The sequence below is a fragment of the Malassezia pachydermatis genome, assembly GCF_001278385.1.
Source record: "Malassezia pachydermatis strain CBS 1879 chromosome Unknown scaffold1, whole genome shotgun sequence".
NCBI lineage: Eukaryota > Fungi > Basidiomycota > Malasseziomycetes > Malasseziales > Malasseziaceae > Malassezia > Malassezia pachydermatis.
In genome coordinates, this window is record NW_017253138.1 from 1,003,595 (window position 1) to 1,026,138 (window position 22,544).

General features: G+C 54.0%; 14 protein-coding genes across 14 annotated transcripts; 6 read left to right on the forward strand and 8 right to left on the reverse strand.

The window, feature by feature from the left end:
- Positions 1-492: 492 nt before the first annotated feature.
- On the forward strand, positions 493-1,860 carry Malapachy_3440 (serine threonine protein kinase; the record flags this gene model as incomplete). The annotated part of the gene is made up of 1 exon (XM_018137909.1): positions 493-1,860. One exon carries the CDS (start codon positions 493-495, stop codon positions 1,858-1,860), a length of 1,368 nt encoding a protein of 455 aa, XP_017993608.1.
- Positions 1,861-1,946: 86 nt separating this feature from the next.
- Malapachy_3486 (hypothetical protein) lies at positions 1,947-2,600 on the reverse strand (the record flags this gene model as incomplete). Its single annotated transcript, XM_018137954.1, has 1 exon — positions 1,947-2,600. The coding sequence occupies one exon, from the start codon at positions 2,598-2,600 to the stop codon at positions 1,947-1,949; it is 654 nt and encodes a 217-aa protein (XP_017993467.1).
- Positions 2,601-2,826: 226 nt separating this feature from the next.
- Malapachy_3461 (methylene-fatty-acyl-phospholipid synthase) lies at positions 2,827-3,779 on the reverse strand (the record flags this gene model as incomplete). The annotated part of the gene is made up of 4 exons (XM_018137929.1): positions 2,827-3,100; positions 3,130-3,568; positions 3,597-3,637; positions 3,667-3,779. 4 exons carry the CDS (start codon positions 3,777-3,779, stop codon positions 2,827-2,829), a joined length of 867 nt encoding a protein of 288 aa, XP_017993504.1.
- Positions 3,780-3,935: 156 nt separating this feature from the next.
- Positions 3,936-5,090, forward strand: Malapachy_3439 (proteasome 26s subunit; the record flags this gene model as incomplete). Its single annotated transcript, XM_018137908.1, has 1 exon — positions 3,936-5,090. One exon carries the CDS (start codon positions 3,936-3,938, stop codon positions 5,088-5,090), a length of 1,155 nt encoding a protein of 384 aa, XP_017993677.1.
- A 104-nt stretch (positions 5,091-5,194) lies between these two features.
- On the forward strand, positions 5,195-7,078 carry Malapachy_3443 (l-gulonolactone oxidase; the record flags this gene model as incomplete). The annotated part of the gene is made up of 1 exon (XM_018137912.1): positions 5,195-7,078. One exon carries the CDS (start codon positions 5,195-5,197, stop codon positions 7,076-7,078), a length of 1,884 nt encoding a protein of 627 aa, XP_017993611.1.
- Positions 7,079-7,130: 52 nt separating this feature from the next.
- Malapachy_3446 (disulfide isomerase) lies at positions 7,131-8,633 on the reverse strand (the record flags this gene model as incomplete). Its single annotated transcript, XM_018137915.1, has 1 exon — positions 7,131-8,633. One exon carries the CDS (start codon positions 8,631-8,633, stop codon positions 7,131-7,133), a length of 1,503 nt encoding a protein of 500 aa, XP_017993614.1.
- Positions 8,634-8,907: 274 nt separating this feature from the next.
- Positions 8,908-12,006, forward strand: Malapachy_3469 (cdc24-gtp gdp exchange factor for cdc42p; the record flags this gene model as incomplete). Its single annotated transcript, XM_018137937.1, has 1 exon — positions 8,908-12,006. The coding sequence occupies one exon, from the start codon at positions 8,908-8,910 to the stop codon at positions 12,004-12,006; it is 3,099 nt and encodes a 1,032-aa protein (XP_017993496.1).
- Positions 12,007-12,328: 322 nt separating this feature from the next.
- Malapachy_3460 (glyceraldehyde-3-phosphate dehydrogenase) lies at positions 12,329-13,339 on the reverse strand (the record flags this gene model as incomplete). Its single annotated transcript, XM_018137928.1, has 1 exon — positions 12,329-13,339. One exon carries the CDS (start codon positions 13,337-13,339, stop codon positions 12,329-12,331), a length of 1,011 nt encoding a protein of 336 aa, XP_017993503.1.
- Positions 13,340-13,565: 226 nt separating this feature from the next.
- On the reverse strand, positions 13,566-14,453 carry Malapachy_3462 (hypothetical protein; the record flags this gene model as incomplete). The annotated part of the gene is made up of 4 exons (XM_018137930.1): positions 13,566-14,064; positions 14,091-14,206; positions 14,237-14,419; positions 14,451-14,453. The coding sequence occupies 4 exons, from the start codon at positions 14,451-14,453 to the stop codon at positions 13,566-13,568; spliced, it is 801 nt and encodes a 266-aa protein (XP_017993501.1).
- A 1,374-nt stretch (positions 14,454-15,827) lies between these two features.
- Malapachy_3468 (pheromone receptor a1) lies at positions 15,828-16,783 on the forward strand (the record flags this gene model as incomplete). Its single annotated transcript, XM_018137936.1, has 3 exons — positions 15,828-16,100; positions 16,187-16,593; positions 16,624-16,783. The coding sequence occupies 3 exons, from the start codon at positions 15,828-15,830 to the stop codon at positions 16,781-16,783; spliced, it is 840 nt and encodes a 279-aa protein (XP_017993495.1).
- Positions 16,784-16,905: 122 nt separating this feature from the next.
- On the reverse strand, positions 16,906-18,085 carry Malapachy_3453 (26s proteasome regulatory subunit rpn10; the record flags this gene model as incomplete). Its single annotated transcript, XM_018137922.1, has 4 exons — positions 16,906-17,718; positions 17,750-17,861; positions 17,888-18,034; positions 18,060-18,085. The coding sequence occupies 4 exons, from the start codon at positions 18,083-18,085 to the stop codon at positions 16,906-16,908; spliced, it is 1,098 nt and encodes a 365-aa protein (XP_017993660.1).
- A 180-nt stretch (positions 18,086-18,265) lies between these two features.
- Malapachy_3426 (ccr4-not transcription subunit 7) lies at positions 18,266-19,236 on the forward strand (the record flags this gene model as incomplete). Its single annotated transcript, XM_018137896.1, has 2 exons — positions 18,266-18,361; positions 18,388-19,236. 2 exons carry the CDS (start codon positions 18,266-18,268, stop codon positions 19,234-19,236), a joined length of 945 nt encoding a protein of 314 aa, XP_017994144.1.
- Positions 19,237-19,324: 88 nt separating this feature from the next.
- Positions 19,325-19,842, reverse strand: Malapachy_3465 (ubiquitin-conjugating enzyme e2; the record flags this gene model as incomplete). The annotated part of the gene is made up of 6 exons (XM_018137933.1): positions 19,325-19,395; positions 19,425-19,509; positions 19,536-19,613; positions 19,639-19,673; positions 19,702-19,759; positions 19,786-19,842. The coding sequence occupies 6 exons, from the start codon at positions 19,840-19,842 to the stop codon at positions 19,325-19,327; spliced, it is 384 nt and encodes a 127-aa protein (XP_017993500.1).
- A 347-nt stretch (positions 19,843-20,189) lies between these two features.
- Malapachy_3456 (translation initiation factor if-2) lies at positions 20,190-22,538 on the reverse strand (the record flags this gene model as incomplete). Its single annotated transcript, XM_018137925.1, has 2 exons — positions 20,190-22,078; positions 22,106-22,538. 2 exons carry the CDS (start codon positions 22,536-22,538, stop codon positions 20,190-20,192), a joined length of 2,322 nt encoding a protein of 773 aa, XP_017993657.1.
- Between the last annotated feature and the right edge of the window lie 6 nt (positions 22,539-22,544).

Genomic DNA, 22,544 nt, shown 5'->3' on the forward strand with positions numbered 1-22,544 from the left:
AGTGGACATCATGCATAAAGTTGCATATAGCTGCATATAGCTGAACCTTGCGCTTCGTCGGAGCTTGGCAGGGGCCGTACGTTGTGTGACGCCCACTCCCACCCAACATTCACGCCATCATCTACACGGTGCCCCAGTTTCCACTGTGCTACTTCCTTCCCTGCTGGCATCTGTCCCATCTTCTTCTTTTATTGAGTTTTCAGCGATTAGAAACTCGCTGGACGGAGTGGTGTCTGTTGCATGTCAAGCCACCCCCCACAACGCCACCGAAACCTAGTGGGCACAGTCGTGGCGGACGGCCGTTTGTTACTTGAGTCCGTCCTTGGTATCGGTGCCTATGGCGTAGTATACCTTGCTCGCGACTTATCGCAGCGCCCTTCCAGCTTGCATGGCCCTGCTAAACCCACGCACTATGCGGTCAAGTGCCTAAATAAAGTAGGCTTGGATGCACGGCAACGTGCTTTCCAACGCCGAGAGATCTTGCTTCATACGATGACATCCAGTCATCCTAACGTGCTTACGCTTCATCGCGTGATCGATAACCCGTCTGATCCGTATGTCTATGTCATTTTAGACTACTGTCCAGATGGCGATCTTTTCAGCATGATCACTGAGAAACAGCGGTTCTTATTAGCCCCAGAACCCTTTGTCAAGGATCCCTCCGCTGCCGATGGCCGCCCCGTACCTGAAGATAAGGCGTATACCAAAGCTCGTTACGACATGGATATGCTGATCAAGGACGTCTACGACCAAATCTTGGCGGCGGTGGAATATTGCCACAGCCTGGGAATCTACCATCGCGATCTGAAACCCGAAAACATCATGTGTGCTGACGGTGGACGCAGGGTATATCTCGCCGATTTTGGTCTTGCGACGGGTGATCGGATGAGCAGCGATTTCGGATGTGGCAGCTCCTTTTACATGGGCCCCGAGTGCCAAGGCGGCATCACGACCCGCCTCACACACTACAGCCCCGCAACCAACGATGTATGGTCGCTTGGTGTAATTCTTATCAATTTTATTTGTGGTCGTAACCCATGGAAGCAAGCGACGCCGAACGACGACACGTTTCACGAGTTCCTCCGAGATCCTGATTTTATCCAGAAGATTCTCCCTGTGTCAGATGACGTCCATGCTATTTTAAAACGCATTTTTACTCTTCGTCCCGAAAACCGATGCTCTGTAAGTGATATTCGCAAGTGGATTCGCGCGGCACCGCGTTTGCAAGCATCCAACATGGACATTTGGCAGCGCAAAGTTCTTCATTCGTCGCCTATTCGTCGGTGGGATACCAAGTCGCCACCGACGCCGACATATGTATCTGCGGCGCCATCACCCCATGTCGACGTCGAGTCCAAGTTTTCGATGCTAAGCATCCATCCCCCGCATGCACCGCACAACACGTCAACGAAGCCGGCCTTGAATACGGGAGTGGCATGTGAAGTACTGGATCCCAGTCTGGCGTACACACCCAATGTCCCACCTGTTTTGGACAAGTCGCCACCGCCCGTTCAGGCAGCAACACCTACACCGTTGCACCCTGTCGCTCTTTTGCCTACCATCAAGCCAGGCTCTATTGCAAGCCGTCGTTATCGCCATTCTCCTGGCATGGCGTCTCACATGGACATGTCTGATTCTGTGGGTTATCACCAAGTTCCATCTATATGGTCTTTAAGTGGCATCTCCAGTGAATCCCTGTCCACAGCCGAACGTGGTAATACACCCTTTTGCAGTCCACCTTCGCTGGAACCAACGAGTCCTGATCCACCGATGTCGCCCATGATACCCCAAATGCCGGGCTCGATTTACCCGCTAGAAGCCCAGCCTGTGTCTACGTCTCAGCACTCATTGCCAACGTGATACGTGGACTACCTTCTTTTGTTTATGGTGGTTGACTGATGATTTGATGTATAGTATCCGACATAATGTATGTATATAATTTTTCTTTATGTCATGGTGCGGAAGGCGTTGGCGTGCATGTATGAAGAGCACAGCACGTACAAATACCTGAACCAGACAAGCTGGGATGCGTGCTGTCGCATCGCCATAAGGCTTTGCCAATACGTTGCCCACGGCGTAAGGATCAGCACGTCGTATGTTGAAGCAAGCTGCCCCATGCTGGCTAGATAGCCCAAAAACTTTGACCGCCATGACAGCGTTACCAACGCCCATACTTTCGGCCGTGAGCCATGCTCCGCCGGCCAGCGTGCTTGCATGGCTTGCACGCCATGGTAGACAGCTTTGTGATTGGGATGCAGGGATACACCTTGATGATCAAAGGTGATGATGGTATCAATATCACGATACGATAAGTACGACAGGAGAAGCTGTCGGATATGCTCAGGATCCCATGTGAGCTCCATACTATCAGGCAATTGTGGGTCATCTAAGCATGTGACGTGATCGTTCGGTACACCTAACGCATGGTAACTGGCGAACAATTCATGACGACGTAGCGATCCTAGTCCTTCCGCATTGCCTTCTGAGAGACATAGTGCAGATACCGTCACATTTGCGCGCACTAGTGTCTGGATCACGGGCCCGAAAAACATGCATTCATCATCGGGATGAGCTGTGACTACGAGGGCATGACGCGGCATCGTAGAGGCCCTGGATGCCGACCAATACACGCCCGAAAAGCACCATTGTAGGAACGTACCTACCACCAAGAGAAAGACTACCAATCGGCCTTTCTGCCCATAGCGGCGAACACGCCGGCGTGTCAGCCAAGCCATACGTCACTGATGGTCAACGTGGGGGAACAGCATGGCAGCCCGATCATCGGGCAAAACTATAGAGAACAGGGGGCCACTATGAACCATAACGTTAGATCTGCTTGCGCGCTTGTGAGCGTGTGTTGTACGCACGACGCGCCGTCGTAGTACTGGCCGTCGAAGCAGAGCTCTTTTTCGCCTTGGCGGGCGCATGCGTAGGTTGAGGCTGCGATGAGGGCGTGACGTCCACACTGTCCATCGAAGGCGGCACGGTCTTCGTAGTTACACTGGGCTTCAACGTGGCCATCGACACGGATGGCGCTGGTTGGTCCTTTTGCGCTCCCTTCTTGGCGGCTGCCTCCTTGTAAATGTTGGCCGTAAAGGGTCTGGCGACGTGAGTTACACTCATACATACTCTTCATACTGCAATGCGATCTTGTACACAATCCAGACGAGCACACTCAAGAACAGACCAGCAGGCCGGGCCATCCACAAAGCCACAGCAATAAAGTTCAGCGTGCTGCCGACGTACATCGGGTTGTTGAGCACATTAAAAGGAAAGCCCGTCACCATGGCGTCCATAAGGATACCAAAGTAGTCGCCGAGGTAGGTACCTGTAATACCCAGTGCCCACATCGATGTGAGCACAAAGACACTCCCTGCTACAAACAGGACACCAGCAACGACGCGAACAAACGGATGAAGCAATGCTGTATGCACAGGCTGCGCCTTGAGAGCCTCCTGGTACAAATGATCGCGGAAGAGACCCAGGGAGAAGATGGTAGTCGCGAGGATGTAGCAACCCAAGTACCTATTACCACCCAGCATGCGCGTCATGGTCTTCCGGCGGTACTCTACTTGTCAGCGACCAATGCAACATACCATTCTGAGCTACCACATTCCAAAATGTGGGGTTGAACAGGCTAAGGTAAGTCGCACGATGAAAACTTACATAGATGCGACGGCGAACCAAAGGGATGGCTGTGATACATCAATCCATCCTTGCGGAGCGCCCTTGACATGCGTCGGCATGAAGTTGAGTAGACGGTCGTACCACTCTGTCATGGTGTTTGGGACGCGTCTCTGTCACGCGGCGTAACACGGCCCCGGCCGTGGTCGGGCCCTCTATTGACGTGCGCTCGATTCTCCTCCACAAGCTTACCTAATCGATGTCGAAGCGACGCGCCAGCGCCGCCACGACGATGGACGGTGGCTACTACGATGGAGGAGACCTACCTCGCGAAGGTGCTCTCGGACTCGTCGACGCCGACGGAGCTGCGTCCATACTATGAAAAGTTCCGTGATCTTCATGAAAAAAAGCTATGGTACCAACTCACACTGCAAATGGATGAATTTCTGCGGCACCCAGCCTCGCAGCAGCGACGTTTGCATATTGATCTGTACGAGCAATTTATTCGTACGTTTGCCAAGCATATCAACCACTTGAAACTGGCGAGTTTTGGTGTGATTGTCTCGAGGCAGTACGAAGAAGCTGCTGATGCGCTGGCGTTTTTGCAAAAGCTCGTAGAGGAAAACCAGGAAGCGGAAGACAAGCAGGACGCGTATGTGCTACTCACGATGGAAGCAGCGCATTTCCAGCTGCTGCTGGACGATTTGGCTGCTACCAAGGCAGCGATGGACAAGTGTGCCAAGATGCTGGATACGTTTAAGTCTGTGGAGCCTATGGTGCATGCCTCATTCTACCGTGTCTGCGGCAACTATCACAAAGCCAAGGCGGAATACGCGGACTACTACCGCAATTATCTGCTCTTCCTGGCGTGCATCAATGTCGATGCTGAGATGAGCAAAGAGGAGCAAGTACAATGTGCGCATGACCTCGGCATCTCGGCGCTGCTGGGCGATTCCATTTACAACTTTGGCGAATTGCTTCTGCACCCCATTCTCACGTCGCTACAAGGCACGGAGCATGCATGGATCTCTGACTTGCTCTTTGCGTTCAATGCGGGCGATATTGGCCGCTTTGAGTCGCTCATTCCGCGCCTATCGCAGGAACTGATGCTTGAGGCAAGTATGCCGTTCCTGCGCCAAAAGATCTGCCTCATGGCGCTCATTGAGAGTGTGTTCCGCCGCTCGACATACGACCGTACACTCTCCTTCACAACCATCGCTACCGAGACGCGAATTCCTGTGGATGAAGTGGAGCATCTTGTGATGAAAGCATTATGCTTACAGCTCATTCGTGGCTCCATTGACGAAGTGGCACAGCTGGTTCGTATCACATGGGTCCAGCCGCGTGTGTTAGATACGCAGCAGACGCAAGCGCTGTTGCAGCGTTTGTCAGACTGGAGCGACCGCGTGGCGCAGGTCGCGGAGTATGTACAGACCCAATCGCCTGAGCTGTTTACACACGCCTAGGCCTTTTCCTGTAGTCTTTTTACCATGATGGCCTACTAGGCTCCAGTATGGATTCGTGAGTGACCAACCCTTGGCCCATGTGGAGGGATCCGCGTCTTGTCGTCATGCCACCTCGGAAGCGCGACTTGGATCAGACGCAGAGCAGCACGCGGGGGCCTAGTATGGCCGCCAAGATGCGTGTGCCGCCCAGCGAATTTGCGGCGGCCATGTCTGAGTCGGCCTTGGAAGCAATTGTGGAGCCGATCACGTTCATTCCTTCGGCGTCTGCGGCGCATATGCGCAATTGGGCTGGCGCATTCCACTCAGATGTCTCCCAGCACGATGGCGCCTTTTCGAAGCGGGAGCAGCGAGTCTTTGCTCCGCATACGATTGAGCAAGTAGTGGCGATTGTGGAGCTGGCTCGTCGGCGCTCCATGCCAGTGCGAGCTGTTGGCCGGCTGCATTCACCGTCTGACTTGCCGTTCTCGTTAGGGTGGACGATTCGTATGGATGAATTGCAAGGAGTGGTGAGTATGGATGCCGGACCCATGCAGGTGTGTGCATTGGGCGGCACGTATCTACATACCATGACGTCCGCCATGGCGAAGCATGATCCACCCTTGGGCTTCCACAACCTGGGCTCCATTAGCGAACAGACCATCGCCGGATTGATTTCCACAGCCTCACACGGCTCTGGGATCCATTTTCCCGTCATGTCCGCCTGTGTTGAGTCCCTATGGCTTGTCTGTCCATTGGACACGGGCGCACAAGTGGTCTCGTGCAGCCGCACAGAGCGTCCAGAGCTGTTCAATGCCACTCTTTGTGGTCTCGGAGCGACAGGTGTGATTGTTAGTGTGACGCTGTCCGTGGAAAAGGCCTTTCGGCTCAAACAGGTGACAGAAGAAGCGCCTATCGATGCACTTCTTGGCCCACCCGCTGATCTGTCTACCTCGCTTTCGCCCGACATGCTAGCGATGCAGTCGCCTGAAAGCTTCCGTGCGAATCCAGGCATGCTTGGCGTCTTGTTGGCGGCCGGTGTGCCTTTGCCACGCTGTGCTACATACGCCACGCCACCACTGTCCGTCGGGCCGCAGCAGGTGTACCCCTTTGTGGCACAAGGAGACGTGCCTGTGCGTCCGTTGTGGGGCGCCGAGGACGTCCAAGCGCGCGTGGAGCAGCTGGTTCACAGCGCGGAGCACGTGCGATTTTTATGGTCGCCGCATGCCCAGATGGTCACGATCGATCGCGCATCGCGCACCGATGCGCCGGCCGAGCCGACACGCTGGATGACGGCTGCATACACCTCCCTGACAAACCATGCGATCCAGCTTTTGTTGTACGCCTCGCGCTTCCGTGCTGCCTGGCCTGGCCCCGTCGCGCGGTGGGCCTACACGCTGACGCACCCCCGCGCGCCGCGTACGCCACGTGATCCGTCCGCGGCGCCTGGAGGGTTGGTCCCCCTGTCCACGCAGTCCGCCGTGCATGTGCACGTTGATGAAGCGCCGGCCATCTTCAACTTTGACTGCCTCTTTCCGCAGTACACGTCCGAGTACGCCATCCCGTACGAGTACACGGGCGCGGCGCTTGTAGCGCTACGTACATGGCTCGATCTCGAGCATGCACAGGACCAGGGCGTGCGTACGCATTTCCCGATTGAAGTGCGGTTTGTGGATGCAGATGGTATTTGGCTTAGCAACTGCTACGGCCGCCGTACATGCTACATTGGCCTTGTCCAGTACCGTCCGTTTGGGTGCCCTGTGCGATACCGCCAGCTCTTTGCGCGTTTCGAGGCACTGATGCGGCAGTTTGATGGACGGCCGCATTGGGCAAAGACACACAGCCATTATCGCGCCGAGCTGCTTCACAGGTACCCGCACATGCACCAATGGCTCGACGTCGTACGTGCGTACGACCCGCAGCGCCTCCTCGTCAATCCGTACGTCGCACGACACATGCTCGACGAGCATGCGTCAGGACGACAAAGTGCCTTCCGACGAAGCAAATTGTAAAACATCATACGCTATCGTACTGTGTCGTCTATGTAGATACGATAAGAATCTCTTACAATTCGTCATGCGGCGACGACGTCTCATCATTGCTGGGCGGCGCCACAGTAACACTTGCCTTGTGCTTGCCCTTCGACGCGATAAAGTCAATCAGCGACTCGAGCGTACGATCACCTTCGTACACGATAAACTCCTTCACACCCTTGCCGGCAGGCTTGAGCACCAACGTCGGGAAGCCGGTCAGCGTAATGTCGGCATGCGGCGGAATATCGTTCTCGGTACCGTCCATCTTCGCGATGCGCACCAGCTTGGAGGCGTCCGCATCACTGTTGTACAGCTCCGCAAGCTTCTCGTACGTCGGCGCCAGACGCTTGCAGTGACCACACCACGGCGCAAACAGCTCCAACAGCACATCGCGGCTGTCATCAAGCACCCACTTGTCAAACTCGTCCGAGACCACCTCAATCAGCGACGAAGACTGCGACGGCACAGGCGCACTCTTGATGCTCGGCTGCACCTTACCAGCCACAAACTTGGTCAGGAACGTGCGCACAGAGCCAGCCACGTCCTTGCCGAGGTTCGTCAGCGGGTACTTGGCACCCGTCTCCATGTTCTGGATGGCAAACGCAGGCCACGAGTCACCCGGCAGGTTGAGCGCCTTGGCATGCTGCACAAACTTCACAGAGTCAATCCAGACCAGGTTCACCTTGCCACGGAACTCACGTGCGACCTCGGCCAGCTTCTTCACTTCCTCCTCACGCTTCGGCGACTCAGGGTCGACAAAGTAGTATGCCAGCGGCGTACCAGTCATCGCGTACTTCATAAAGTTTTCCGCATTCACTTCATCAATGAGCGGCAACGACTCGACGTTGATAAACGACTGGATCTCCTCCTTGGTCAGCGTCTTGCCCTTGGGTGTCTGCACGGCCTTCGGCTCGTCAAAGGTGCGGTACACCACGATCGAAGGCACCTTGACACCCTGCTCAGCTGCAAGCTCCTTCGAGCTCGACATACCGACCATAAACGTGTCGCGGTTGTCCTCCGCAAACGCCTTGAGCTCCTCCTGGGACTTGGCATCGCTGGCGTCAATGTAGCCCACAATGACCAACTTGTCCTTCGCCTTAAAGTCCTCCAGCGAGTCTGCCGTGACATCCGAGACAGCAGGCATCTGCTGCTTGAGCATGTAGCTCACAATACCTTCCGTCTTACGCGGACCGGTGTACGGCGAAGCCTTGCCTTGACGGAAGACTTTGAGGGTAGGGAATCCAGTCACCTCGTTATCCGAGCAAAGCGACTCCTCCACTGTGCAGTCAACCTTGGCCAGCTTAATGTCCTGCTTCAGCAGATCCGTCGCGGCCTCCTCATAATGGGGCGCAAGCGCTTGGCAGTGGCCACACCATGGGGCAAAGAACTCGACCAACGAAAGATCCGCATGGTTGACAAAGTCATGGAACGACGACTTGGTCAACGACACCACATCCGACTTTTCTGTCTCCGATGCATACACGCTGAGCGCTGCGAGAGTGGCAGCTAGAGTCCATCCACGAATGCCACGCATACTATGTGGTGGTCAGTCGAGAAAACGAACACCGTGCATGGCCCGCGCACCTTCCACGGTGGCAGGTTGGTCCACGTCCCTGGGCCCTGGCACGTGCTATCCACGTGGAGCTGCTGCTGTGTTGGTCAGCATCACACGACGTGCCGACCGACGAGCCAAAGCCCCGCTTTCCTGTAGCCAATCGACGTCGAGTGTGCGAAGACGTCCTTCCACTGTCAGTGTCGCCCTCATCTTTGTCGACGCAAGTGTGAAAAGTTGCTCTTTGTACCTTCCGATGCCCGCAATCGTAGCTGACGGCGGGATGACCGATATAGGGACCGACAGTCCAAGACTGTCGTACGATGCATCCGGTCCGCCTACGCCTGCGGCGTCGATACTTTCTCGACAAGCTCAGTCACCTTCGAGTTTATACCAGAGCTGCGTTCAGTTGCGAAAGCGCTTAACTAGTGTACCTGGGTTCAGCGCCGAGTTTCTTGAGCGGGCCTATCCACCCACGCCAACGCTCAGCACCCCATCCACACCCGACTCTGTCAGCTCGTTTACATCTTCCTCGGCCTCTGCACCGTTTTCTGACCCTGTCTCGCATTTGTGGCAGTGTTTCCGTCTTGGTTCACCGTTGTGTGTACTGTTTAACCTATATGCTGTACATACCAACCAAGCACCGATTCCATTGACAGTGGAATCCAAACTAAGCGAGCTGAATTCGTGCAAAGCTCTCGTTATGCGCTTCGTAATAGCGCTCAAAGAGCGGTTTGGATGGGAGCCTGATCAAACGTTTACTGTGTCACAACTCTATCTCAACGATACGAACGGATTTGTTCGCGTGGTTCGTACTGTGGACCGACTGCTGGATGTCATGAATCAAGTTGGATTGCTCATGCCGCCGGCTCCGGAACGCCCCTCGCTGGAACGCCAGGTTTCATCGACCCGAGACAAACGCGAGTGGATCAGCAAAGAACTCCTAGAGTCTGAGCGTAAATACGTACACGATATGGAAGTGTTGCAAAACTATGTATCGATGTTGGGGAGTACAGACACACTTCCCTCAGATACCATCTACCGCATGTTCGGCAACTTGGATCAGTTGGTCGACGTGCAACGCCGCTTCCTCATTTACCTCGAGGAGAGTGCTGAGCAGCCCGTGGAGCACCAACGCCTTGGTCATATCTTCCATGCGATAGAAGAAGAATTCTCTGTGTACGAATCGTATTGTGCCAACTATCCCAAGGCCCTCGAATCGATCACAGAGTTGCTTCCAACGCTCTCCCAAGTGGGTCAGCGCTCGAGCGCCCAGCAGCACTACTTGGAGCCGACGTATGAACTGCCCAACTACCTCATCAAGCCTGTCCAGCGAATCTGCAAATACCCCCTGTTTTTGGAGCAGCTGCTCAAGAGTACGCCAGAGCAGGCGCCAGAGCGTGGCGAGCTGAGCACTGCATTGACGACGATCCGGCGTATTACTGACAAGGTGAATGAGACGCAGCGGGCCCAGGAAAACAAACAGTTGGTCCATGAGCTGGAGCGACGTGTAGAAGATTGGAAGGGGCACTCCCTCAAGACCTTTGGCGCGTTATTATTGAGTGATACCTTTGTGGTCAGCAAGGGGGAGTCGGAGCGTGAGTTCCGTGTCTACTTGTTTGAGCGGATTTTGCTATGCTGTAAAGACTTGTCGTTGTCGCAGCCTATGGCTACGACGCCCAGTCGCAGTCGATCCAAGAGTGGGTCGCGGTTACGGCAACGCTCTGCCAGTGTGAGCGAAGGAAGCGTGTCCAAGCGCGCTTCAACTGCGCCGCTGCAACTCAAAGGCCGAATTTTTATGAACAACATTGTGGGCATTCATGTCCTTACCAAGACGGAGCCCACGGAGCCACCTCACACACTCTATGCACTGCAAGCCTGGTGGCGAGGGGAAGCTGAAGTCGAGTCGTTCTGCCTCAAGTGCCGGAACGAAGAGCAATTGCGGCTTTGGCAGGCGTCCATCCAAAAGCTCTTGGACGAGGTGCGGCTGCGCCGCGAGTCGGCGTCGACCTCTACATCCGCGTTGCCTTCACAGGCATCCACGCCGACCACGCCGTATCCGAGCGCCGTCAACCCGTTGCAACAAGGACGTGGTGCGTTTATGCAAGTCTCTACACCAGTGGTGTCGATGCCGAACGAAATGTGGGCGATGCGGGCGCCGACCAGCCGCAGTAGCAGTGGCGACGATCATTCGGAAATGATGATTCGCTCGCGATCAAACAGCTCCGCGGCCGTCGGTCCTGTTCCCGCACAGCTCTCGCGCTTGATAACGGAGGATGCGGTGCAATCTGATGGTACGCCGTCGCCACTCGATGGGGCAGATACCCCGGTTTCTAAGAGTGCGCTGAGCGCGACGCCAGGAACGCCAGGGTCCACGACAGCGGGCCTCCCGTCAGGGACCACGCCTACGCCTGTGCTTCTGGCTGCGTCGCGTTTAGCCCGTCGTCAAATGTCTCTCACACAAGCGTCCACACCTCCTATGGCTGCCTTTTCGCCACCAGCCCGTGCTGCTTCGCTGAGTATGCCACACCACTCATTCCGCTCCAATACCGAGTTCCTTGAGAAGGAAATGAGTGCGATGAAATTGAATGCTAGCAGCCCACAAGTCCCACCGCCGACGTTGCGTGGGTTTGCTGCTGCGCGCGGTGGTCCTTCGCCTTTGCGCTTAGACAGTGCGCTGATGCAGCGCACAGCGTCGGATAGTATGGCGATGCGCTCTGCCACCACGCCAGGCCCCGGGACGGCCAACTCGATGTTCCAGACGCCTATGTTTGGTATGACGCCACATCAAGCGCCTATGACGGATGCAGGCACGATGCCCCAGTCGCCGGGCGGTACTGATTGGAACTCGTACTTCCCCGTGGTCCCTTCCACGTCGTCGCATGGCAGCAGCACAGCGCCCGTGGTGCCGACACCCAACATGAGAACCGCCTCCATGCAGTCATACATGGACTCGCCGTTTGCATCGCAGCTCCCTAGCGGCGCACAAACGCCTAGTGATGCGCCGGGTATGGAAGCGCGGCACAGCAACGCTTCGAGTTTCTCCATCAGCGCTGCGAGTATCCACAGCCGACATCGATCTGAGACACATTCGCCTGCGCGTGGATCCATGCTGCTTGTGCGTATCAAGTACGGGACAATGCGAACAGAGTTGGCCGTACCGACATCTATCCCCTTTGCGACGCTCAATACGAGCGTCCATGAAAGTGTAGGCTTACCGCCTCACGCGCATACGCGCATGTATCATATTGACAATGACGGTGATCGTGTTATGCTCCTCGATGACGACGATATGGCGACAGCGATGGAGTATGCACGACGTCATGAGCATATCCTTCCGTTGGTCATCGAGTGACGATCGGCCAACTACCTATGTAACGAACACCATGGCTGACTGGCTTTTTGTACCACTACACGACACAACCACTTTTCGCCAGCCAGCCAGCTTGTCTGCCTGCGAGCACATCTTTGTACTATAGATATCCCATAGGGCTACAGGTCACGATTTCTTTTCCACCGACAAAACCACACAAACTGTGACATACATCCGCAAAATATTCATTCATACGTTTATAAAAAGAAATTACAGACGAGCCGAGCCACTGCAGCATGTTAGCATCTCTCCTTCTTCTTATGGGCACGCTCACATGCTAAAGATAGCAGTGCTAGTGCTGTACCTACGCCGAACCGTCCTTCGAGGCCATGAACGCGATCAGGTCAAGGCAGCGGCGCGAGTAGCCCCACTCGTTGTCGTACCACGACACGACCTTGACAAAGTTCGGGCTCAGCTGGATACCGGCCGAAGCGTCGAAGATCGAGCTGCGCGCGTCACCGACAAAGTCCTGCGAGACCACAGCGTCCTCGGTGTAGCCGAGGATGCCCTTGAGCTCCTGCTCCGAGGCACGCTTGACCTCAGCCTTGATCTCATCGTACGAAGCACCCTTCTCGAGGCGAGCCGTCAGGTCGACAACCGACACATCGGTGGTCGGGATCCGGAACGACATACCAGTGAGCTTGCCGCTCAGGCTCGGGATGACCTTACCCACAGCCTTGGCAGCACCGGTGCTCGAGGGGATAATGTTGGCGCTCGCCGAGCGACCACCACGCCAGTCCTTGTGCGACGGCCCGTCGACAGTCTTCTGGGTGGCGGTGGTGGCGTGCACCGTCGACATGAGACCCTCCACAATGCCAAACTTGTCGTGCAGCACCTTGGCAAGGGGAGCCAGACAGTTGGTGGTGCAGCTGGCGTTCGACACAACCTTGTGCGACGGGTCGTACGAGTCGAGGTTCACACCGCACACGTACATCGGGGCATCCGCCGAGGGGGCCGAGATCACGACCTTCTTGGCACCACCCTCCAGGTGAGCCGAAGCCTTCTCGGTGGTGGTGAACACACCAGTCGACTCGAGCACGTACTCAGCGCCGGCCTTGCCCCAAGGAATGTCCTTCGGGTCCTTCTCGGCGAACACCGAGATCTCCTTGCCGTTCACGACCAGCTTGTCGCCCTTGGCCGAGACCTCACCAGCGAAGCGGCCGTGGGTCGAGTCGTACTTGAGCATGTACACCATGTAGTCAAGGTTGATGAACGGGTCGTTCACAGCCACCACAGTGATGTTCTCGTGCTCCAGCGAGTTGCGGAACACAATGCGGCCAATACGACCAAAACCGTTGATACCAATGTTCACCATGTTGTATATAGATAAAGTGGTAGGTGCGGTGGGCCCGTGCCGATGCCTTTTTATGTCCAGGGCCCGCCCGGGGCGGACGGGGCGGCCCCGGGCGGACCGGGGGCGGGGCTTCTAGTTGGCGAATCAGGCTCTCGGAAAAATTCGAACTCTGGAAGGTTCGATGTGACAGTCGGTCCTGCGCGGTGCGCATGGGCCAACCAAGCGGTTGATGTTCCTACACGCTTATCTAATCCTCGATCACCACGTCATCCACGCCGCCTTCCAGGCCCTGACGCCCATGCAGCGCTGTAACCAAATGGGAGGTGCGTCCACGCATCGCGACGTCAAGTTCGTCGCGCACCACGGAAGCGGCCTCCACAGACACTTGCACCATGGCTGAGAATCGATCCATATGGATCCGTGTATCCATTTGAAGAAGTGGTACTTTGCCCGAACGGGGCAACACGGCCATCGTAATGAATGGCAAGTCAGACTGCTCTGTCAGGTTCAGATCTAAAAGGGGCGTAGACCCATAAAGTCCGCACGTCAATGCTGTTACATAGTCCGCCATAGGGATGCCCGCATCCATCAAAGCTAATGTACACGCGTTAATCATCGCTGGTAGTACACCTCCGTCTTGCTGCAACACATGCACCACAATGTCAATTTGCGCTCGCGGGTACAAATGCGTATGCACCACTGGCTCAAATGTGGATCGCACCGCATTGCCCCATTCAACTAGGCGTCTATGGTGAGTAGTATAGACACATACCGATCTCCGCGTGCACGATGCCGCCGCTCTGTGCCGCCCCATGGCGCCACGGAAATATCCACATTGAGCGCGGCACGATCTTGCCGCACTGTCGGTGCCCGCGCAATACGACCAGGCTCCCTTGGTCCATATACATAAGCACATACACTCGTTAATCCTTGCGTCACTTGCGCCGATCCATCTGGTCGTGACACGGCCGAGGCTGTGGCTGGCATCAACGATGTGCCCACCGCTGTATGCGGCGAGATTTGGAGCTCCATCGAACGAAGCTCCAACGCCTTGCGGCCATCCATACGATACCCACCTGCACTAAGCAACTCAATGCGGGACTACGTGTAAACGCATGCTCTTTGTACGTACCATAGTGCGCAGCGGCCGTAGTATGCGTCTGGGCTGTCTACTCACAAATTTTAGAAAAGATTTGCTGACTAAGAAAGAAAATTGGACTGCCACGACTAGGCGGAAGAACAAAGGGTCTTCATTTCTCTCATAACATAGCTCACGGCTGCAGGCGCAAATGATGCTCTAAATTCATACACTTATATACTCGCTTGCATGAAGTACGGTATTTTGTCAGGACGGCACTATCGAAGCTCTCTCACTCTGTCAACTTTAGTCGGCAAATGAGTGCTGAGGGTCAATATGTTTTGCCAATAAGAAATTTGGGTTTTGGATAGCAGTGACTATGTGTTGGGTGTGATACTCAATGCGCGACACAGAGCTATCAAACATCTTATATATGGCATGCTTATTGGCAAGTGCCAATCGATTAATGGCCATAGTCTTAAAATTGGATACTAAAAACGAAGAGTCTACATAAACGAACTGGGGAATGTTGCGCAACAGTGTTGTTACTGAGATTGACAGGACTGCTTGAGGTTCAGCCTGTCATCCAGCAGATTTATTATTCAAAGCTTAATCTAAGCGATGGTGCAGGTCACACCCCAAATAGCCGGACCCATGGGGTACTCATTGGTGGCAGGCTCCTCAGGCTGCTCGTTGGCGAAGTTAATAATAGGGTTCATCTCGAGGGAATCCTTAATGTCGAAGAGCGGGTTGAAAGCCGGGTTCATTTTGATTAGTTGTTGTTTTTGTTGTTGGTGAAGTTAGATATAACGCCATTACTCACACAATTTATAGTAATGCTTCTAACTACAGGCCTATCTATCTGAGGTATGGGAGATGAATGATTGTTTTTTAACTTGGAGTAATAAAGACATTGAGAACAACCGGCTTCTTTGCTCATGAAAGAATTTCTTTGGAGTGTTGGCTAGCACTCAGGGCATTTTTAAAACAAAGACTTTCTTATATTGCAACCTGTCCTTTTAGAGCCAATTGCACAATGAGTAGCATAAATAATTTTTTTTTTCTTTAGAAGGTATAGTTACAACAAATGGATTGTGCATCCTATGTCCAGAAGAGTTAACCTCGCCTACTTAATGTATATAGACTTTTCATCCTAAACTTGTGCTATTGCTCTCAACTCATGTCGGGGGTTGCTCTTTCTATATTTTCGATACTAGCTTCGATTCTGGTCGTCTTACCAGGCCCTTCACATTGGAGAGCAAAGAATATACCCATTTTGGCTTTGATTTTCTGGCTTGTAGCAGGAAATATCAATAATATTGTAAATCACTTAGTATGGACGGACCATGCAAGGAATATTGCGCCTGTATGGTGTGATATATGTAAGTTCCGCTTAGGATTCTGACGTTCTCAGCTGTAAAACTTATGAGTATGGTCACTATGGGTGTGCCGTGCTGTGCATTGATAATTTCAATGAAACTACTCAAAATATCTTCGTTAAATTACATTCCTCAATCCGAAAAACAAATATTAAGACAAAGGATCCATGACATTGGATGTGTATTGGTCCTACCTATATTATATGCCTTGCTAACATTGATAAACCAAGGACATCGATTTAACATCGTAGAAGGACAAGGCTGTCAGCCTGCCGTATATTTGACAGCACTTACAATCGTGATTGACTACGGGATGCCATTAACAGTATCTTTTGTGTCCATTGTATTTTCTTGTATGTTTCTTCAAAACTGACTATAGTACTTGCTCTGCGTCAATTCTTTATTCATAAGCAAGACTTTGACATAATTCTGCGACGAAGTGGTACCGGTTTAAGTACAAAAAAGTTCTTGAGGATGATTTCTTTCACATTAATTGATTTGCTGCTTAATTTCCCTACATTCTTAACGGACTTCGCTCTCGAGCTTTCCTACTCAAAAATTCATCCATATACTTCGTGGGATCTTGTTCACAGTGGATTCTCAAATATATGGATTTATCCAATTTCCTCATTGGCAAACAAGGCTGGACAGCAGTTTTTGATTCTATCTTCTTTCTCTTCCTGGACCCTTTGTGTCACAGCGATCATATTTTTCCTCCTCTTCGGGTTTAGCGTTGACGTTCGTTTGGATTACAGCAAAGCTCAGAAAAAAATTGCCTCTTTCTTTTTAAAGCAAAAGGAACGCACACTTCCATTAAGGTATGTTGTGGGATACTCTTACATTTTTAGCTGCAGCCAATTTGACTCTATACAAGAGCGAAAGGAAGATGAGAATTCATTGCAACGCAGCAGTAACGTGCCTGAAGAGTCTAAATCGATTGATACCTTATCGATTGTAACAGACCCTCCCAGTCTCTCTTTAACGGAGAAACATGAAGTATATATCTAGTTACGGGTGTTGAGTTATTTTGGGATGCAAGCATTTAGCTTAGCGTCTGTTTTCATGGTTCACGTAATACTTAAAAATATTAGCATTATGTAGAATAGTCAATAAGCTGTTAATATGGCCTATCAAACATTCTCTTTTGCATCCTTCAAGCTCATTTCGATAGCGCGAGCAATGGCCTCTTCCTCCGTCATTTCTTCATCTTCATCCCCTTCGTTCATACCGGCGACTGTAGCTCTCTGTGTAGACGTATCGTTCGACTCCATCGGCTCATCTTCCATCGGCACAGCCTCGCCCTTAGAGAGGGCCAACGCTTGTTGCAATAGTGCATCCTCTCGTTCGGCTTGATCAGAAATATCAGTGTGCAAACCCTCTGTACCGGCCAAAGAAGGGGCATCCACAGGTACGAGAGAACCCGTAGCACCCTCTGCAGGCAAGCGATCTTCTGGTGCCAATGTCATATCATCTTCGGTAGCAGGTTGCGCCTCTTCGGAGTGTTCGGTCTGCTGGGCGGCACGCTGACGAGCCTGCTCCTCTTCCATCGAAAGCCGAAGTGCCATCGCCAGCTCTGGGTCCATGTTGGGGTCCACGCCAAACTCAAATGCGCCTCCACTGCCGCTGCCAGACGGACCTGCCTCATTGTCACCGCCCTCCATAACGATGGGTGAAGAGATCAGGGTATCGGCGATAGGGCCAGCGCCCGGTGGCACAGTGACCAGGTGGCTATTATCATTGTTGTTGACAGTCTCGATCAGCTTGTTAAGCTTTGCCTCGTTTTGGGCCTCTTCACCGAAGCTAAGGATATCGATCGCCACATTGTTCTTCTTAAGCTTTTTGGCTAGTTGAACAAGGCTTTCTTCCGTGTCGGCTACGGGTGAGCCGACAAAAACAATGACACGCTGCCTCTGGTTCTTATTTTGTCGGTGCTTCAAAGCGAGCTGAGCGACTTAGTACAGTCAGCATACATACCTGGGCCACATTTATACCAGTGGCCAGGCTGATCGAGCCTGCAATCTTGCTATCGTGCAGAGCCGCAAAAACCTTCCCGATATCCTGTGTTAAGGTAGCAAGGACCTCTGGACTACATGTTAGCGCAGATAAACGCACCCTTTTCCAGCCATAGTCATTACACCCACCATATTTTCAGGGTGTGAGTTGGTTTTCGCGTCAAAGAGGATGTTCACAGCATCCGCCTGCGCCTCCCAGCGATTGGGGACATAGTCTCCATTTCGCATCCACTCTGAGTTGTCGAGACTGGCGTCAGTGAGCGCATACGTACACTAGCATAGTAGCTTCGAGCGGCATGGTGAGCGATAGGTCCGTGCCGCGAGAAGGGGCTGGCGCGTCCTGATCACTCACGTCGACCATGTCATCACGTGATGCATGGGCGGGCGACAGAGGCATCGCCAACTCGTGAACAGCGGCTGGTCGAGTGCGTCGTTGACCTCGCCGTTTGTTTTACGACACTGAGACTGTCAGCTGAACATGGCCAATCGCATTCGCGATGTATGGTCGGACAATTTCGACGATGAAATGAATTTGTTCCGTCAAGCGCTAGAGAAGTACCCTTATGTGGCTATGGTATGTGCAAACACGTTAACAAGTAGGATTCGGAGTTCCCAGGGATTGTAGCACGTCCGATCGGCCAGTTCCGAGGGTCGACGGACTACCACTACCAGACGCTTCGATGCAATGTCGATCTGTTAAATATGATCCAACTCGGTCTGACGCTTTGTGATCGGGAGGGAAATTCACCGCCGGATACATGCACATGGCAGTTCAACTTGCGCTTCGATGTGGACGAAGACATGTGTGCACCGGACTCGTACGAGCTACTCAACAAAGCCGGTATTGACTTTGAGAAGCACAAGCGGTTTGGTATTGATCAAGCGCTGTTTGGCGAGATCTTAGTGACGTCGGGTCTGGTGTTGTTCGAAGATGTGCGATGGATTACCTTCCATTCTGGCTACGATTTTGGGTACCTGCTCAAGCTGGTGACCTGTGAACCTTTGCCGCCTACGGAAGCTGAGTTTTTCGAGCTACTGCATTTGTGGTTCCCCTGCATTTATGATACCAAGTTCCTCATGCGTAGCTGCAAGTCGCTCAAAGGTGGCCTGCAAGACCTGGCTGATGATTTGCAAGTCAGCCGCATTGGCCAACAGCACCAGGCGGGTAGCGACAGCTTGCTGACTGCTTCGGCGTTCTTCCGACTTCGGGACCGGTTCTTTGAAGGCACTATCGATGATTCGAAGCATCTTGGATGCCTGTACGGATTTGCGAACACAACGACTGCGTGCTTCATACCGTCCGGCTCGGTTGTATACCATACGCAAGGCGTATCGACGCCCGCTCTCACGCCTGCGCAGCCTGTGATGTCTATGCCTCTTACGCCAGGTGGCAGTGCCCCCATGGCCTCGCCTGTGGCAACGCCAGCACAGACGGCGGGGGGTAGGTAGGTAGGCAAGGTTGGGCTCCTTCCTAGTGATCTTTTTGTATTGTACGCATATACCTGCGAAAGACATGTTCTCTATATATAAGGGGTCGTTACTCAAATGCGTCTTCACTTGATTGACGGACAAGACGTCGCACCTTTTTCCGGTAGCCCGCGAGATCCTCTGTGCCCATGAGCCATGTATGTACGTACCTCGCACCTGCTTTGCGGCATCGATGTTCGCCGGGGAGTCTGTGTTGGGCGTATCGGAGCTCAACAAGCTAATAACCGAGAGAAGCTACACGTTAGGCACAGCGTACGTACAATCGACTCCACCGTGTGAACAGGCAGCCAGCGCTCGCTGGCATCTTCATACCCGTACTCATCCTGGCCAGGCGCGTGCTTCCGTTAGAACAAATATGCGTACCAAGATAGAAATGCACAAGGTGCCATCTTCGTAGACTGGGGTCAATACGACTGGGGTACGTACTGTTCGGGTGCCACATGGGCGTTTTGAATTTCATCCTGGGCGGCAACAGGGGGTATTCCTGCGTGTGAGTGCGCTAGTACGTACGTGGGGGAAAATCAGCTCGGCCTTGAGAAAGCCGCCTTCGTACAGCGTGTCTGTCATCAGCAGGTCGAGGTCGTACCCATAGGTCCAATGATCATAATTTCCCACTCAAAAGGGTTGCTATCATCCTTCAGACCAGCACTAAAGCCATCCACAGGGTCTGTGTAAGAGCATACCAAGCACATACTTTTACGCAGCTCCATCAGCTGCTTCTTCAGCAGCAATGCATTCCCACTCGTCGTCATAGTGAGCGTCGTAGCGACACGCGTCTACAGCGCCGCGTCGCTCTGCCTTGGGAGCGAGAGCAAGCACGTGATGTGCGCCAGGGCCGTCAGGGTGGCTCTACCCCACACGCAGTGTCACCTCCCATGTATGGTACATGCATATAGAGCCTCGGCAAAGTCTACTTACAGTGTTTGTGGTACTTCCACTGTGGTGAAGCACTGCACAACATCGTCCACTTTCAGGTCGTTGAAGCCGTCAAAGGACATGCCACATTCGGTTCCCTTGCGCATTTCGACCACATCTTTCTTCACCTGACGCAACGCATCCAACTTGCCACGGAACACTTCGCGACGATCTTCGCCACGAAGCACACGCACCTCGTTGGCACGATTGATCAGGCCATTGGTCACTCGGCACCCGGCAATGTTCTTGGTCGCCTTGCCTTTGCCCTGCTTAATCTCGAAAATCTGAGCAATGTGTGCCTCGCCCAGCACGCGCATTTCTTCACGGGGTGGAAGGAGGGCAGCGACGCGCTCCGATACATGGTCCATCAATCGGTAAATCACATTGTCGCAGTGCACAGGCACTGGCGGCTGGACGCGCGCGGCCATGGTCTGAATGGACTTCGACGCTTGCACATTGAAGCCAATCACTTGAGCGCCCACCGCATGCGCCGTGTTCACATCGCTTTCCGTCACATCGCCTACACTCTGCGAAACGATCTTGACGCCAGCTTCTGCATTGCCGATACTCCCGATGGCTCCAGCGAGCGCCTCTACTGTGCCTGAGACATCGCCTTTGAGGATCACGCACAGCTCTTTGCGTTCCGGGCCGGTAGACACAGCCGACGCGGAGGCCAGGCGCTCCTGACGCACTTCTTCGGCCATAGCTTCCGCATCCAGCGTGCCCTCCGCTTCGGCGCGTTGCAAGCGGCCTAGACGGCGACGTTCCAGCTGCTCTTCCTGCTCGCGCAGCGCATCCGCCTCGGCCTTGCGTCGACGTTCCATGTCAATTTGCTCTGCGTCGACCAACAAGGCCTGCTCTTCCTTCGCACGCTTGCGGTTGTCCAAGGCACGCTTGCACTGCGCCTCGTCAGGGGCGCCCAGGAACTCGTCGCCCGCCTGCGGCAGTTCACGCCATCCAGCGACTTGGGCGGAAAAGCCAGGCAGCACTTTCTTCGTCGCCTTCCCATCAGGCTGCAGCAACTGCTTGACTTTCGCCCATGTCGTCCCACAGATCACCACATCCCCGGCTTGCAGGACACCACGCTGGACCAGCACCGTCGCGACATTGCCACGACCCTTCTCAACGCGGCTTTCCAAAATACGGCCTTCGGCTGGGCCAGTTGTCTCCGCACGCAACTCGGCCATTTCAGCGAGCACAGCCAGGGTCTCATCCAACGTATCCAAGCCCACCTTTTTCTTCGCACTGATTTCAACACATGGCACATCACCCCCGAGATCTTCCACTTCGATACCTTCCGCCATAAGATCGTAACGAACCTTTTGTGGGTCGGCATTCGATACGTCGATCTTGGTAATAGCCACGACCAAAGGCAGTTGTCGTTCATCGTTGCGGATCAGTTGAATGACCTCGCGTGTTTGTGGCATCACACTGTCATCTGCGGCCACAACCAACACTACCATATCCGTCACAGACGTGCCACGACTGCGCATCATCGAGAAGGCTGCATGCCCTGGCGTGTCGAGAAACGTCACTGAAGTGACTTGGCCCTGTGGACGAGCGACGGGAACAGTAAAGGCACCGATATGCTGCGTAATCCCACCAGCCTCACCTTGCGCAACAGACGTAGACCGAAGTGTATCTAGCAATGTCGTTTTGCCATGATCCACATGGCCCATGATCGTCACGACAGGCGGCCGGAGGGGCAGCTGGGCTTTCACTTCGTCGCTAGGCAGCGGCCGCGGGAATATATCAAAAGCCGCTTCTTCGTTCGCAACAGCGACCTTGTTGTATTCGGCGGCAATCAGCTCGGCGTCCTCAAATTTCAGAAGTCGGTCTGGCCGCGTATCGTCCAAGCCGATCTTTTCCATGCGGAACTGGAGCTTGCCTGCGTGTCAGCGGAGTGGATACGTACGCATATGAACATTGAGCACGCGCGACAGGTGGAATACAGAAATGACAGCAGGCAGCGAGATGTGCTGCGAGGGCTTGGCAGCGCGCGACGACGCTGGCTTCGTAGGGGCCGTGGGCGGCTTCTTGGTAGGGCCTTTAGCGGCCCCTTCGCCCTTCCCCGCCGCTGGACGTGCCCATGACTTGGCACTGGGCACAGACCGCTGCGAAGGAGCGTTGGACGCTTTCGGATGGCGTGGTCCTTTGCCTGGCGCCGAGGTACGCTGGGCGTCTTGGCGTGGCTGGCGGGCCTTCGGAGGTCGTTTTGATTTTCGGTCTTCCGGCGCACATTGGACCATACTGCCCATATAGGTGCGTCGTGTACTAGCTGGCGCATGTACCACGCGTAGGGAAGGCACGATGGCCGGCCGTGCTCGCACAGCTCGCAAGGCCCACATGCGGAT